The 16454-nt window shown below is 50.1% G+C and overlaps 1 protein-coding gene across 1 annotated transcript in view; it reads left to right on the forward strand.

The window, feature by feature from the left end:
* LOC144767979 (sodium/potassium-transporting ATPase subunit alpha-3) overlaps positions 1–16454 on the forward strand; it is a 77560-nt gene that overhangs the window by 28116 nt on the left and 32990 nt on the right. Inside the window, exons 5-6 of the mRNA XM_078651343.1 lie at positions 5859–5982; positions 9569–9714. Of these exons, the coding sequence (XP_078507469.1) occupies positions 5859–5982; positions 9569–9714 (270 nt within the window). The remainder of the gene's footprint in view (positions 1–5858; positions 5983–9568; positions 9715–16454) is intronic.

Genomic DNA, 16454 nt, shown 5'->3' on the forward strand with positions numbered 1-16454 from the left:
TGAAACAAAGATGGAAAGTTTGCCTTCTGCTTTTTTGTGGTCAACTAAAATATTGTTTTAATGCCCAGTGTTATGTCTGTCTTCTTTTTCGAGCTCTCTCAAGACAAGTGAAGTGCTCTTTTCTCCCCTTTCCTATCACCACTCAGATACCTAATATGAGTTTAGGTAGTGTTGGTACATACTAACCCTGGGCTAAGCACTACGCTACGCTCGTGTAGTTTGCGAAGTTTGTGCTACTTCGCACTACGCAAATTGCACGTACCACAGTGCAAACACGCGTACGTAGCGTAGCGTAGTGCATCGGTCATTTTTTGCTTGCTCGCGGTCCTCAACGTCAAGTTGGTGACCAAAAGCAAGCAAAATTAAATCCCGGCGAGACTTTTTCCTCGTTCGCTATCAGCGACATCAAGTTGCCGATCGCGAGCGTGGAAAATAAACCTTTCGGCGAGATTCTCAACGCGGGGAGGTCAGGTTTCTCATTGCGAGTGGTCGCATATGCTTGCGACTGCTCGCAATAAGACACTACCAGTCCGTGTTGAGAAAGCTGCCGCTCGAGTAAGGCAGTAAATGACAGCTGGCACTGTGCAAGAGGCCGTTTTCAATGATTGCACTGTGCCGACAAGCTTCCGGCACTGTGCAATGTACGGGAACATGGCACTACGCAGTTCGCATAGTGCTACGCGTCTCTCGCGTAGTGCGAACTGCACTCCACGTAGCTACACGTAGCGCTACTTCGCGAACTACGCCCAGGGTTAGTACATACTATCCAGGGTTCATGCTCTCTGGTGGCTTGCTCTATAAGGGATAAAAACTCTGCCTAGTCACTTAATTCTAGTCTCATTTAATGCTCATATATGGTCCACGGAATAGTAAGGTGATGGATCTTTTACTTTCAACGAGAATATAGACTATTATATTGTAATTAAAACGATGGTCTATTGGTTAAAGATTAGGTATTTTCTAAAACTAGTGTGATGATGCCCTGTTCTACTTTGGTGTTACACTTAAAATATCTTTGAACGTATTTCCCATGGAACATCTAAAACGTAACTTTTTTGTATTTCTTTGATTGCACTGATCCTGAATAAGTCTGTGGTTTAATTAGAATAGTAGCTGAAACATTTCAACAGCTTATGCATTCCTATAGGGACTGTTCTATTGAGAACGAACTTTATCTGTCACATAAGAGATTTTCACAAAGAGGATGATTAAAAGTGGCATATATACCAAGCTGAATGGCTGTTTACTTTGTAAATTGTAACAATAAGTACAAATGAATAACAGACACCACGCAGTGCTAATATATCATTGTATTTCCGTTTGATACTGTTATAGCCAAGACCCAAATGGGGGATTGAAAAAAGACAAATAGATATGCTGTATATCCGCAGTAACAAACTAGTGTTGAAAATGAGATTCGTACAATTCCATGTCTTTAAGTCAATAGATCAAAACTTACCAAAATCGAATTTTGTTACCTCCTGTCCCTAAGGTCGCAGTCTTAGTAGAACAATTTGTTCCTAGGCTGAGAAAAGAAACATGATTATACACATAAATGAAGTCAGCCAAAGTCCTCATTTTACTGAAGAAAAGCAAAACTTCTTAAAAGAAGAAAAATATGTCATATGTAGTATAATAATATACATTAGAACATTGGAATGTTGGGAGCTCCATTGCAGACAATGGAGTGCTCCCTGATTCTACGGGCCGGTAAAGGCCAGCAGAGCAACATTCCAATGTTCTACAAAGGCTTCTCGAAGTTTGAGGTGATTTATAGCTCCTCGAGCTTCGAGAACCCTTTGTTTAATTTGTTAGAACATGCTGCCCTCTAGTGGCAGAATGTTCTAATAGCCTTATAGCCCTTCGTAGCAGGGCTATACGGCTATTAAAGTCCAGCTGTTTCGTTAAAGTCCCTCGCCTTCGGCTCGGGCCTTTAACGATTCAGTGGGCCTTTAATAGCTGGTATAGCCCGCTACGGCGGGCTATAAGGCTATACTAGATCATGCCATGTATACAGAGGACACTCAGATGGAGATACAGCTGGAAGAACGATCAGGTCATGTTAAGATGTGATGTGGAGGGGTGATAGGAAGGCGTGGTGTGGAGGGATGATGTGTAGGGGTAGTGTGGAGGGGTGATGTGGTATGGTGTGAAGGGGTGTGTGAAGGGATGTGTGAAGGGGTGTGAGGGGTGATGTTGAGGTGTGATGGGAAGGGGTGTGTGGAGGGGTGATGTCGAGGTGTGGTATGAAGGGGTGTGTGGAGGGGCAGCATGGAGGGTGATGTCAAGGTGTGGTGTGGGGTTTTTGGAGGGGTGATGTTGAGGGGTGATGTTGAGGGGTGATGTGAAGGGGTATGTGGAGGGGTGATGTTGAGGTGTGGGATGGAAGGGTTTTTGGAGGGGTGATATTGAGGTGTGATGTGAAGGGGTGTGTGGAGATGTGATGGGGTTGGGTTGGAAGGGTTTTTGGAGGGGTGATGTTGAGGTGTGATGTGAAGGGGTGTGTGGAGGGGCGATGTTGAGGTGGGATGTGAAGGAGTGTGTGGAGGGGTGCTGTTGAGGTGTGGTGTGAAGTAAGGGTGGGCGTAGTTGGCATTATACCACTACGCGGAATTCCACAAAGTTGAACAAAAACTCTGTGAATTCCACTCTGTTGGACTCTCAATTAATAAAACAGAAACCTCATATAAGTATCTCTGTCTTTCTATGCTAAAAAGCATATAGTAATTTCACGAAAGTGAAAATGAAAATTTAGCAAGCAGTGAGAGAGGTGATGATTTTGGGGTCCTCCCTAACCTAGGGAGAGAACCAAGCAGATGCCTTGAAAACAAAGAGCACTTCTTGCTGAACGATTCCGTGGTGGTCCCATCCTCTTAGGACCACCACAAGCACAGTTATGGGCAAAAATACAATCACACCCAAAGGCCCTGCAAAGCATTATGGGACGAGTTTAGCAGTAGGCAGTGAATATTATAGTATCCAATATCAAAATAATTCTACAAACAGCTGCAGTTCAACTAGTCGTTACTAGGTGTCCTCATGAGTCAAATGCAAAAGCATTTGACTTGAGGGACAGCTAGCAACAACTAGTTGAACTGCAGCTTGATGTAATAATTTCAATGCTTTTGCATTTGACTCGTGAGGGACACTTAGCAACGACTAGTTGAACTGCAGCTCTTTGTAGAATTATTTTGATATTGGATACATAATAATCACTGCCCACTGCTAATCTCGTCCCATAATGCTTCGCCTGTGGTTGTATTTTTGCCCATAACTGTGCCTGGGGTGGTCGTAAGAGGATGGGACCACCACTGAATCGTTCAGCATGATGTGCTCTTTGTGTTCAGGGCATCTGCTTAATCCTCCCCTTAGATTAGTGAGGACCCCACAATCATCACCTCTCTCATTGCCTGATATTTATCATTTTTAAAGTTCACTTTTGTGAATTCGTTGTATGCTTTTTGGCATGTAAAGTTGCTTTATCAAAGCATTTGTAGGTGCAGTTTAGTAGCTGACTGGAGTTTATGCCTGAAATCCGTGTTTTTAATGAAATGCGTCTGGAGTTCATTGCCCACGGTTAGTGTGGAGTGGTGATGTTGGGGCGTAATGTGAAGGGGTGTGTGGAGGGGTGATGTTGAGGCGTGATGTGAAGGGGTGTGTGGAGGGGTGATGTTGAGGTGTGATGTGAAGGGGTGATGTTGAAGGGTGTGTGGGGGTGTGTGGAGGGGTGATGTTGAGGTGTGATGTGAAGGGGTGTGTGAAGGAGTGATGTGAAGGGGTGTGTGGAAGGATAGTGTGGATGGGTGATGTTGAGGTGTAATGTAAAGGGGTGTGTGGAGTGGTGATGTTGAGATGTGATGTGAAGGGGTGTGTGGAGGGGTGTGTGAAGGAGTGATGTGAAGGGGTGTGTGGAAGGATAGTGTGGATGGGTGATGTTGAGGTGTGATGTGAAGGGGTGTGTGAAGGGGTGATGTGAATGGGTGTGTGGAAGGATAGTGTGGAGAGGTGATGTTGAGGTGTAATGTGTAGGGGTGTGTGAAGGGGTGATGTGAAGGGGTGTGTGAAAGGATAGTGTGGATGGGTGATGTTGAGGTGTAATGTGAAGGGGTGTGTGGAGTGGTGATGTTGAGATGTGATGTGAAGGGGTGTGTGGAGGGGTGTGTGAAGGAGTGATGTGTAGGGGTGTGTGGAAGGATAGTGTGGATGGGTGATGTTGAGGTGTGATGTGAAGGGGTGTGTGAAGGGGTGATGTGTAGGGGTGTGTGGAAGGGTAGTGTGGATGGGTGATGTTGAGGTGTAATTTGAAGGGGTGTGTGGAGAGGTGATGTTGAGGTGTAATGTGAAGGGGTGTGTGGAGGGGTGTGTGAAGGAGTGATGTGTAGGGGTGTGTGGAAGGGTAGTGTGGATGGGTGATGTTGAGGTGTAATTTGAAGGGGTGTGTGGAGAGGTGATGTTGAGGTGTAATGTGAAGGGGTGTGTGGAGGGGTGTGTGAAGGAGTGATGTGTAGGGGTGTGTGGAAGGATAGTGTGGAGAGGTGATGTTGAGGTGTAATGTGAAGGGGTGTGTGGAGGGGTGTGTGAAGGAGTGATGTGTAGGGGTGTGTGGAAGGGTAGTGTGGATGGGTGATGTTGAGGTGTAATTTGAAGGGGTGTGTGGAGAGGTGATGTTGAGGTGTAATGTGAAGGGGTGTGTGAAGGAGTGATGTGTAGGGGTGTGTGGAAGGGTAGTGTGGATGGGTGATGTTGAGGTGTGATGTGAAGGGGTGTGTGAAGGGGTGATGTGAAGGGGTGTGTGAAGGGGTGTGTGAAGGGGTGATGTGAAGGGGTGTGTGAAGGGGTGATGTGAAGGGGTGTGTGAAGGGGTGATGTGTAGGGGTGTGTGGAAGGGTAGTGTGGATGGGTGATGTTGAGGTGTGATGTGAAGGGGTGTGTGAAGGGGTGATGTGAAGGGGTGTGTGAAGGGGTGTGTGAAGGGGTGATGTGAAGGGGTGTGTGAAGGGGTGTGTGAAGGGGTGATGTGAAGGGGTGATGTGTAGGGGTGTGTGGAAGGGTAGTGTGGATGGGTGATGTTGAGGTGTAATGTGAAGGGGTGTGTGGAGGGGTGATGTTGAGGTGTGATGTGAAGGGGTGTGTGAAGGGGTGATGTGAAGGGGTGTGTGGAAGGATAGTGTGGATGGGTGATGTTGAGGTGTAATGTGAAGGGGTGTGTGGAGTGGTGATGTTGAGGCGTAATGTGAAGGGGTGTGTGGAGGGGTGATGTTGAGGTGTGATGTGAAGGGGTGATATGAAGGAGTGATGTGAAGGGGTGTGTGGAGGGGTGATGTTGAGGTGTGATGTGAAGGGGTGTGTGAAGGGGTGATGTGTAGGGGTGTGTGGAAGGGTAGTGTGGATGGGTGATGTTGAGGTGTAATGTGAAGGGGTGATGTTGAGGGGTGTGTGGGGGTGTGATGCATATTTAGTAGCTTCTTTCTGACATATTCTGGGAGACGAGGGACTGCCCTCTGGTGCCTCACACATCAGTTTCTTCCCTTTCACCAGTCCGTGATTCCTGTCCACACATGCTGGGCTGATCTAAACTGAGACTGGCCTTTAGTTAAATATCTCCCAGTTTGATCGATGACAAGCTATCAATAAAGAGACTAGTATCTGAGGTTATTAATAGCTGCAGGTTCCAGTTACCGACGCAGACTCCCCAGATGGAGCAGACCTAACAAGACCCTTGTGCCACCTTTTCTTCTGGGATACATAACACTGGGGGAGGGGCGAAGACACCTACGCACAGTCACATGGCCGTCTGATTGCAGGTGTGTTCTGGGCAGGTTGTGATCAGCCAGTGCTTGTTTTTCCTCCCACACCAGGTCCCTGCCATCTCTCTGGCATACGAGGCAGCCGAGAGTGACATCATGAAGAGACAACCGCGAAACCCACGGACGGACAAGCTGGTGAACGAGAGGCTGATCAGCATGGCCTATGGTCAGATAGGTAGGTCACGTGATGTCCTTGGATGACGACATCGCTGATGACGTCACTGCGGGTCTGCACTTGTTTCTGTGTTAGAAGCACACACAGGCAGCTTATAGGTCAATGAAAGTTTTGTACTGAGGGAAAATAACTTCACATTGTGGCAGTACGTCACACACACGAGAGACAAATGGGTACCTTTTCTTTACATATCTACAGTGCAATTGAGTGCTTTTTGCGCGAGCAATATGCAGTGGCACCTGTCATGCACACGCACACACAGGGGCAGATTTACAAGGTCTGGCGCAACTCTGCAAATCAGCAGGGATGCGCCAGAAAACGTACGACATGGAAAACCACCTGGGAGCCACCACGGATGCGCTGCATTTATAATGTGGCGCACAGATAGGCAGATGTGTGTCGTCTCTGCCGGCGTAAGGTTGGCACAGTGCTAGAGTCGCGTCGTGGGCGCGACGCAACTCCAGCACTGTTCCAACCCGGCCTACCTCCAACATGCTGCGTCTCGTCTTACACCTGCTTCAAGCAGGCGCAAGGTTTTGACGCAGCGGTACCGGAAAAGTGACTGAGTGAAATCTTGTAGATTTTACTCAGGCACTTTTCTGAGACTTTCCTGCGACGGACCGCCCACACTGCGACGGTACGCCCACATTATATCGGACGAAAATATAGTGTGGCGTAGCTGTTTACAGCGTGATACATCTCCCTAGATTTGTCACGTTGTAAATCCGTTGCAGCATGGCGCTTGCTTTACGCCGCCGCTGCTTCACAGAAGTGACTCAGCGGCGGTGCAAATGCGTCGCAAGTGCCTCGTAAATCTGCCCCCTTATTTATAAGAAATATATAGGCTTTCTATAGTATTACCCAAATGTTGCGCAGTGGAATAAAGCATTACACTCTGGAACAAATGATGTTGGTACACACTCAGAGTGAAACAGACAAAAAAAAGTAATGGATGAAATGCTTCAATTAATCTCAGCCACTGGTAATTACTCGGGAAACATTCCAGTCTATTATTATTTTGCACACCATACGACCTCAATTTGGCCCCAGCCATATGCAAATCAGTCTTGACCCTGCTCCAGTGGAATCAGTCCAGCCCGAACTGCCAGGCTAGGTCCAACGCGGACCGGAAACAGGCATCCTAGAACCGGTTTAGCCCTTATTAAGGCGTATCAGTGAGTATAGCTCAATTGTGGCGGCACAGGGTGAAAGGGAGCCAGGACTGGGAATACCCATCCCACTTCTAGCATCACACTGAAGTGGCAAGGGTATGCCCTGACATAGGTCCCGTGTTCACTGTGCTACGGGAACTAAGCTATACCCGACTGAGGAGCCACAATTAGGATAAAACCCGGTCTTGGGTTACTTGTGTTATGGTTCAGGGAGGACCGTAGTGGTCCCCCGTTCTATAAAACACAAGACACTACGGGGCAGATTTACAAGCCCCGCGCCACTAGTATGTCACTTTTTGTGATGTACTAGTGGCGCAGGGGGCTCCTCCATATTTACAAGGAGAGAAAAAGCCACCCTGCGTGACTTTTCCTCTCCTTGTAAATACGCCCCCTTCACACGCAGCACTTTGCGCTGAAGGGGTGTTCCATAGGTGTTGCTGTGGGTGTTCCCAACCAACACCCATGGAACAAGACACATCTCCAGATTTACGAGACATCGTAAATCTGGAGATGCGTCTGAATGCTACGTCACCCTAGAGGTGGCGTAGGGAGGCGTAATGAGGAGAAATGTTTTCATTTCTCCGCGTTTTTTCCTCTTTCAATGCGTGCTGCATTCTACAGCATTCTACAGCACGCATTGAAAGTGGAAAAAGCCTTTATTGATTGTTTTTGTGAACGAAGGTGCCCCTTCCTGCACAAAAACAATCTCCCCATGGCGCAGGCATCCTTGCACCATGGTGCAAGGGTGCCTGCGCCGGCGCATGGCAGCAGTATATGCGTTAGGAGAGCACAGGAATGCGACATATTATTGTAAATATGTCGCATTCCTGTGCTCTGAAAGTGCAGCAGCGTGGTGCAGCTAAAGGGCTTGTGGTGCCCGCTGCAGCACTTTCTTGTAGATCTGCCCCTACATCTATCCCTTTGTTAAATAAAAAGACACAAACAAAACATGTATACATCATAGTTCCTCAATGAGTCGTCGAGGCGCTTGACCCACTCTTCCAGATCTTGTGGTGTGAGACTGAGGAGACACAGGAGATACAGCCACAGCAGGCACCGGTGAGCCTCCGAGACAGGTGCTTGCAATGATGTGAGGAATCCCTCATAATGGCCTTTCCAGGACAGTGAGTAGTCACCATGCGTTCCGTACTAGTCACAACTTGCAATGGATTGGCATAGAATGGAGCATCAGATTTGCTTTTAGGCTCTGCATGACAAGAACACAATCCCGTTTCATGTCTCGAGCACATCGACACTTGTCTGCATAAATCTTCAATCTGTATTCCTTCAGTAAGTCAAACTTTCTGAGTATCAATTGTTCTTTCAGTGGTCCACTGGGGCAGCTTGGTACCCATGGCTCTCCTGAACATCAGGGTGTCCAAGCTTTAGATGTTTGTAGATTAGGTGGAAATATGTGGTTCAAAACAAAGGAAATGTACTTTTGATGTTTCATGTGTTTTGATTGGCTACTGTGGAGTGTAAGTAAAAGAAAGAGAAGCATAATCTGAGCCCCCAGTTTGGACAAAGAGCTGACACTACTTAAATTAAAGTAGGCACACACCTCTCTGGCACCCTGGTCAACCTCACTGCTACCACTTGTGTTGTTTTATTCTATAAACTAACCTTGGCACACACCATGTGCCACCCTCACCTTCCCCACTCTGTACTCCTCTTACCTGTGCAGCCCACGTGCTACCCTCTGGTGTCCTCCCACCCTCTCAGCATCAACCTGCTGTGCACTATTATTAACACCCTAAGTGCACAGCCCACCTGCTGCCCACCTACCCTCCCTTCAAACACCAGTCATGCACTGGTAGGAGCCGGCCCATGCGCACAGCCCATCCGCTACCCTCTGGTGCCCTCCCACCCTCACTGCCACCACCTGTTGTGCACTGCAATAGACAGACTGTATACACAGAACACCTGCGGCCCTTTGTGACCCTCCCATCTTCCCTTCCACCACCAGTCATGCACTATTAGGGGCTGGCCCATGCACACAGCCCAACTGCTGCCCTCTAGTGCCCTGCCACCCTCACTACCACAACCAGTCGTGCACTGCTATACACAGCCTATGTGCACTGCCCCCCTGCTGCCCTTTGGTGCCCTCCCACCCTCTCAGCATCCACCTGTCATGCACTGTTGTTAACACCCTAAGTGCACAGCCCACATACTGCCCTCTGGTGCCACAACCTGTTGTGCACTGCTATGGCGGGACTAGCTGCACAGCCCTCCTGCCGCCCTCTGGTGACCTCCCACCCTCACTGCCACCACCTGTTGTGCACTGCTATAGACAGCCTATGTTAACAGCCCTCCTGATGCCCTCTGGTGCCCTTCCACCCTCACTGTTAAAGGCCTGCCCATGCTCACCACCCCTCTGCCAGCCTCCTGCCCTCACTGCTCCTCCTCTCTTGCAGGAATGATCCAGGCGCTGGGAGGTTTCTTCTCCTACCTGGTGATCCTGGCTGAGAACGGATTCCTGCCCTCCTTCCTGCCTGGGATCCGTCTGAGGTGGGACGACAGGACCGTCAACGACCTGGAGGACAGCTATGGTCAGCAGTGGGTGAGTACACATGGGATGCAGAAGGGTGATCTGATGGGCAGGGGGGCAGAACCTACCTTACCTACTCTATAAAAATATATAGATTCCTGGATTTCCTTGGCGCCCATGCCACTGCACTCCCACCTTAATGCACGGGACAACTCTGCTTTGTGTTCCAAGTAGTTGAACAGCTTGACCGCTTTAACAGTGCTGAGTGGCACTTGAAGAGCTGTGTGTGTTCCCAGTGCGGCGACATCAACCTCCCCACCTGTCCTCAGGAGGGGATGGGCCACTCGCCAGATGGGGTCCCTGTTAGGGTGCCAACTGAAGGAAGTGACACGATTTGGGCCACCCGGGTCACTCGCGACCACCTCTCAGCCTTCCATACAAATGAAGAATATGTCAGGCAGTATAGAATACAAACCAAGCATATTTATTCAGGTACACTTGAGCGGAGCCCAGTCTGCCCGGTCTCTGTGGATTGCTGCAGAGGGACTGACATCAGATAACATGGTGATACATTATATACGATTCAGAACCAATGAAGGCACGCCCAGACTGGACATTTTCAGATGGAGGCAGCTACACAAAGGAGGTACAAAAGGATAAGTTTCAATCCTAAAACCGGGCACAAACGATCTCAATGCCAAGGTCGTTCTGCCTGTGCCCATCATTGCACTAGTGGGAGCAGGCCTCTATCTAGTGGGAAATGTATGAGCTAATAAGAACAGTGTATTAATTAGTACAGCAGGACCCAACCTTGGAGAAAAGGAAAATTACCAAAGCTGCTACTCCCAGAGGCAGAGAGAGATTAGTTTCACTCATGGGTCAAAATGGCGGCCAAACATAACATGGTACTGCGAATGCTAACTTATGCAGAACAATATATAAACAACACAGCTATGACATTTTTCTTCTAACATAACGCATGACTGAAATGTGTCCCAGTACTTTAGTACCTGGGGTAACACATGACTAAAATATGTCTCAGTACTTTAATACATGGGGTTACACTTGACTGAAATGTGTCCCAGTTCTAGAATGCCTTGGGTTATGCATGACTGAAATGTGTCTCAGTACTTTAATACTTGGGGTTATGCATGACTCTAATACCATGGATTATGCATAACTAACATGTGTCCAAGTATTTTAATACTTAGGGTTATGCATGACTAAAATCTGTCCCAGTACTTGAATACCTCAGTGACTGATATGTAGTCCAATACTTTATTCACTGGTGTGACTAAAATGTGTCCCAGTACTTTAATACCGGGTTTATGGAGAACTGACGTGTCCCAGTGCTTTAATACCTGGGTTATGGAGGACTGATGTGTCTCAGTACTTTAATAACTGGGGTTAGCATGACTGAGATGTGTCCCAGTTGTAGAATACCTAGGGTTATGCATGACTTAAATATGTCTCAGTACTTTAATACCTGGGGTTATGCAGGATTGTAATACCATGGGTCACGCATAACTAAAATGTGTCCCAATACTTTAATACATGGGGTTACTTACACAGGACTGAAATGTGTCCCAGTACTTTAATACCTAGGGTTATGCAGGACTGACTAGTCCCAGTACTTTGATACCTGGGGTTATGCAGGACTGACTAGTCCCAGTACTTTGATACCTGGGGTTATGCAGGACTGACTAGTCCCAGTACTTTGATACCTGGGGTTATGCAGGACTGACGTGTCCAAGTACTTTAATACCTGGGGTTAGGCAGGACTGAAATGTGTCCCAGTACTTGAAGACCTGGGGTGACGCAGTACTGACGTGTCCCAGTACTTTGATACCTGGGGTTATGCAGGACTAAAATGTTCCCCTGTACATTAAGACCAGGGGATACTTAGGACTGCTGTGTCCGAGTACTTCAATACCTGGGGTTACGCAGGACTGAAATGTGTCCCAGTACTTTAATACCTAGGGTTATGCAGGACTGTTGGACTTAGCCCTTCTGGCAGGTTCACCCCTAAACTTTTTGCTTGTACTTGTGAATTGGTGGTAGTGATTTTTGGGGCTCTGCTCACTTTTCCCAATGTCCCAGAGTAAAAGTGCGTGCGTGTAGTATGGCTGGCCTGCCCTCCCATAGGAATGCATGGGGAATGTGTGTGTCCATGTTAGTTCCTGATGTGTGGGGAGTGCAGGCTCGAGGTTAGTATGTGTGAACCCGTGAGAGTGAATGCTGCGCGATGGTATGTGCGGCTTGTATGTGTCTAGTGGTGAAGTGCCACTTCTAGACATTGATGTGTGTGTGCAGTGAGGGTGCTGGAGCGTGATTGGCTGGAGCTGGCTGGCAAGCCTGGCTCCAGGAAGTCTGGATGGGTCTGCCCAGGAGCGAGTGGAGAGATCAGCATGAGTGATGTGTGGGAGGGCTGCACCTGGTTCCTGATGGGGCTGGGCTTTTCCCACACAATGCTGGCTCCGCCCCCCTGTGGTGCGTCTAACGACCCTAGCCTCCCCAGTGAATGAAAGGGGTGGTTGGGCCATCAAGGGTGCTCCAAAACCAGCTGCAACTGGTTTCCCCCCACCCTGCACCCTGAGACAAAGATTTTCTTAGTATAAGAAGGGGCTGTGTCCCCTTGCAATTTGTTCTCTTCCAGGATCCTGAGGGGGCTGCTGCTGTTGCTGGGCCAGAGGACCGCCACTTGGACTGTCTCCCTGCCTGGAGACCCAGTGAGCTGGCTCTGGGCACAGCCTTGCTCCCCCCTGCCTGCCTAGAAGGACTTTTGCTGGGCTTGTTGGCCCCTAGCGCCTGGGAGCGCTTTATTTGGACCTCTAGCGCTTGACAGCGCGTAATTTTCGTCATAGCGCCTGGGAGCGCTTTGGTTGCAGGAGACCGGTGCCCACCCGGCGATTGCCCCGTGTTTGCCGATTTTATAGCCCTGGCAGGTGCCCACCCCGCCAGGGACCTGGTGCCGTTGGTTTGGCCCCATATCGAGTGCCCACCTCGCTTTTTGATTTAATGGCCGAGGGAGCCCACCCCTCGACAATCACCGCCGCAGCCCAGGGGCATTGAAATCGTTGCTGGACCGCTGCCTAGTGCAACCCGGAAGCGCCGCCTCCACGTCCCCCAGGGACGCGCTACTACTGGCTGCCCTCAGCAGCGCGACCCGGAGGTGCCCGCGGCTCGCCTGGTTGTAGGCGGGGCCTCGGTACAGGAAGAGAGCGGCGCCGGCCTTCACGGGGCTCCCGTGACTGAGGGAGAGCCCCGGAGTGCTGCCAGGAGGCGGAAGAAGAGCCGAGCAGAGGAGAGCCGCCCCAGGAGAAGCGAGAGCCGCCGCAGGACCGTGTGAGTGACGGCACGCAGTGTTGGTTCCAGAGAAGGGGGAGGCGTCGGGGCACATTGCCGGTGTCCGCCCCCCCCCCCCCCAGTGCTCTCTCCCCGGAGTGAGGGCAATTGTTGGTGGAGCCCTGAGAGGGCTCCGGGGGCCATTGTCATTTTGAGTCCCCATGAGGGGGACTCCGCCGATTGCCCCTCATCTTGTGCAAGGGCCCTGAGGCCCCACCGACCAGCCCGCATTACCGTGGTTGTTTAGAGCCCCAGTGAGGCTCTAGGTGCCCCAATTTTGCTTCGAGTCCCCAGGAGGGGGACTCCAACGGCGGCCATTATTGATTTCGAGCCTAGAGAGGCTCAGGGGGCATTTTGTTTCTCGAGCCCAGATAGGCTCAAGGGAGCACAGTTGTTTTACGAGCCCTGAGAGGCTCGGGAGGGCCATTCTGTTTGTTTAGAGCCACGAGGCTCTTGGGGGACACAAGTGCTTTGTCCAGAGCCTGGGAGGCTCCAACATTGTCCCCATCAATGTTCTTTCAGCTGCCCAGCACTTCGTGGGCAGCTGCCACGTTTAGGCCCCCTGACAATTGGGACAAAGGGCGTCCTAGCCCTAGAGAGGCCCGTTGGCCTAGGGACTGCCACAGGTTGTGGCTAATGTGATTCTGGCGCATTTATGATTTATGTGCCAATGTGTTTTTATGCGTCATGTGCCTTGTTCTTACACCTCTGAATGTTGTTGATGCATCATGTGTTTTCCTTCCTTACCCCTCTGAATGTATGTGATGCATCATGTGTTATGTGCTTACACCCCTACAGGTACTGTGATACTTAGGTGGTTGTTTTTCTCCTAGTGCAGGTGGTGCTAGTGAGGTCCTGGTTACCAGTAGTTACTGGTTGTGTGCTTTATGTTCTATTTTGTGCTACAGTGATTTATATTCTATGTTCTAAGTGCTAATTTTACTAAGTGCTATTTCTAAAAGTGCTACTTCCAAAAGTGCTGATTCCTGACAGTGGTCCAGGTGGCCCTGTCTTGTACATATCCCCTGTAAATTCTGCCCGTGCCTCTGGCACATTGTAAAGTGAGTGTTTTTCATCTAATGTGTTTTGGTGTAATACAAAGGCTATTTTTATATAACCTTGTGTGGAGTTTCCTTTGTGGTGGGCCTTGGGGGTTGTTGCTGGGGTGCGTGCGCAAATACTTAACTCACATCGCCTCCAAGTTTAGCATTGCTGCTCGCGCCACGTTACCTAGAGGGTGAGCAGGGGTTATCTTGGCGTGTAACTCCCTTGCCCTGACTTAGGAGTGGTGGTCTCTAACTGACTTTGGCGCAAGCCCTGGCAAGCCAGGGATCCCATTTCTAACAATGGCTGGCAGCGTGAGGGATCCGGATTTGTGTTTGCGGTGTACCACAGTGGCAACTGGCCACACTACAAAACTCTACATTTTAGATGACCACATTTTTGGGGATTATTGTTTTTGGAAGTTCCATTATTTTCTTCTCCTGAAGGTATCATTGTGCAATTGTGTCCAGTACATTTGTCCCCCGCCCGGCGCCCAGAGTTTGGTACCTGTGTCACGTGTGGTCAGGTTGAGGAATCAGGGGTGGTAGAAACTGCCTTACCAGTCCGAGGGGAGGGTTGTGTGTGGATGAATGGTGTGTGGCACTAGACAAGTGAAGGGTGAGTTCTCTAGGGAGCTCCCTGAATCTTTGTAAATTTGGTACTCCTGCTTCAGCTCTGACAGTTAAGTCCCCTGTGTTGCACGTGTCTGCTTTTAATGTCTGGGTCTGTTTATGCATGAGCTGAGAGAGTTTTGCAAAGAGAGAGACATTGCAGTGAATGAGTCAGACACCCAGTCCCAACTTAGGGGTAACCTAATCCAACGGCAGAAGGAGGACTGGGAGCGTGAGCACAGTGAGGAGAGGGCCCGGGTCTCACACCATGAGGGTGGTGGGTCTGAGGGGAGCCCTGAAGAGTCTGAGGAGGAGGAAGAAAATGATAGTACAGGGACGCCAGCAGATAGTGAGGACCCCATAGATAGGGAGTCCCTTGCTGGGTCCAGCGTAGGAGGCAGCGTAGGAGGAAGCGTAGGAGGCAGCGCCTCATCCCTTTCCCTGTCCCCAGAGGAGCTGGAAGATAGGAGGAGAGAAAGGGAGCATCAGCTGGCTTTAGAAAAGCTCAGGTTAGAGCATGCCCAGGCTATGGCACAGCTGGGCGTTAGAAAGCAACAGCTAGAGACTCAGAGGGTCTTAGCGCAGGAAAGGATAGACGAGGCTGAGAGGGCCTCCACCAGAGGCAAAGTAGCTCTGGAGGGTAGACTATCCCCTGCGCGCAGTTTTAATTTTCTGGACTCCCCAGGGCGGGTTGGGTCCAGTGGTGGCAGTTATATAGATTTCAGTGTAGGAAATCTCAGTCCCAGTTCCCCCAGTCTGGTACCTGTTTCCCAAGAGGAGGAGTTAAGGTTGAAGTTCAGGGACAGTAAGAAACTGTCTCACCAGTCTTGGGAGGAGTTTGAGGATGAATGTTGTGATACACCGTGGGCTTGGGTACAGGTTCACACGAAAGATGATTTTGACGTCTTGTTTGATCTGATTGTCAAAGAGCACCTGCTCAGTTGTTGTTCACCAGGGTTGCGCACACACCTGTTGGGGTGTGGATTGTCTGACGATGTGAGCTTGCAGATGAAGCAGACCGCTGGGAAAGGGCCAGAGGTTCTTTAGAGTCCCTAGTGAGTGAGTCCAAAAGTAGTGGTTCAGGTATCTTCCAGCCCAGCGTGGTGGAAGAGGCTCAGCTCAGCCCAGCTAGGTCCCAGGATAGCGAGGAGGGTGTAGGGGCTTACTGCCTGGCTCAGTGGAGCAGGAGTAAGTGGGTGACCGTCGGGTCCACAGACGCACGAAGCCCTGCCTCAGGGCTTGGGTGGTTTCTTTAGGGAACACCAGGTTGGGGACCTAGGCTGTCCTGTTACTCCATTTGAGGTGGATCTCCTAATGAGTAGAGGACCTGGAGCGGCTGTAACCAGAGCTCCTGTGGTTCTAGAGTCTGGCAGTACCGCTCCGGTAGGGCGGGTACAGGAGTCCAGAGTGAGGAGTGAATGGGGGATGAGTTTCCCAGTGGAAGAACCAGTGGGTCAGGGACTACCCAGTTGGGCTAGGTTCCCGTGTAGTGACCATGGTGACACCACTTCTGTTCCGGGAGATCCGCGCCAGACAGACAGTCACACGACACATGGGTCATGTGTCAGCCTCAGGGGGATGGCGTGTGAATCCGCAGAAGTCCTGGAGTGCCAGGCAATTGTTCCACCAAAGGTTTTAGACCAGAGGTTGGGAGTCCAGGTTCAGGATCAGCCTGACCTGAAGGGTAGGACGACTGTAACCAGTTTCCTGACCGGTTCTTCTTCCAGAGGAACTTCTCCAGTTGGGAGAGGGCAGACCTCTGGAAGGGGGTGCAGAGGGTGGGAGAGCCCACCTCTGACCCCGGTGCAACCT

This window comes from Lissotriton helveticus, chromosome 7, assembly GCF_964261635.1.
Source record: "Lissotriton helveticus chromosome 7, aLisHel1.1, whole genome shotgun sequence".
Lineage (NCBI taxonomy): Eukaryota > Metazoa > Chordata > Amphibia > Caudata > Salamandridae > Lissotriton > Lissotriton helveticus.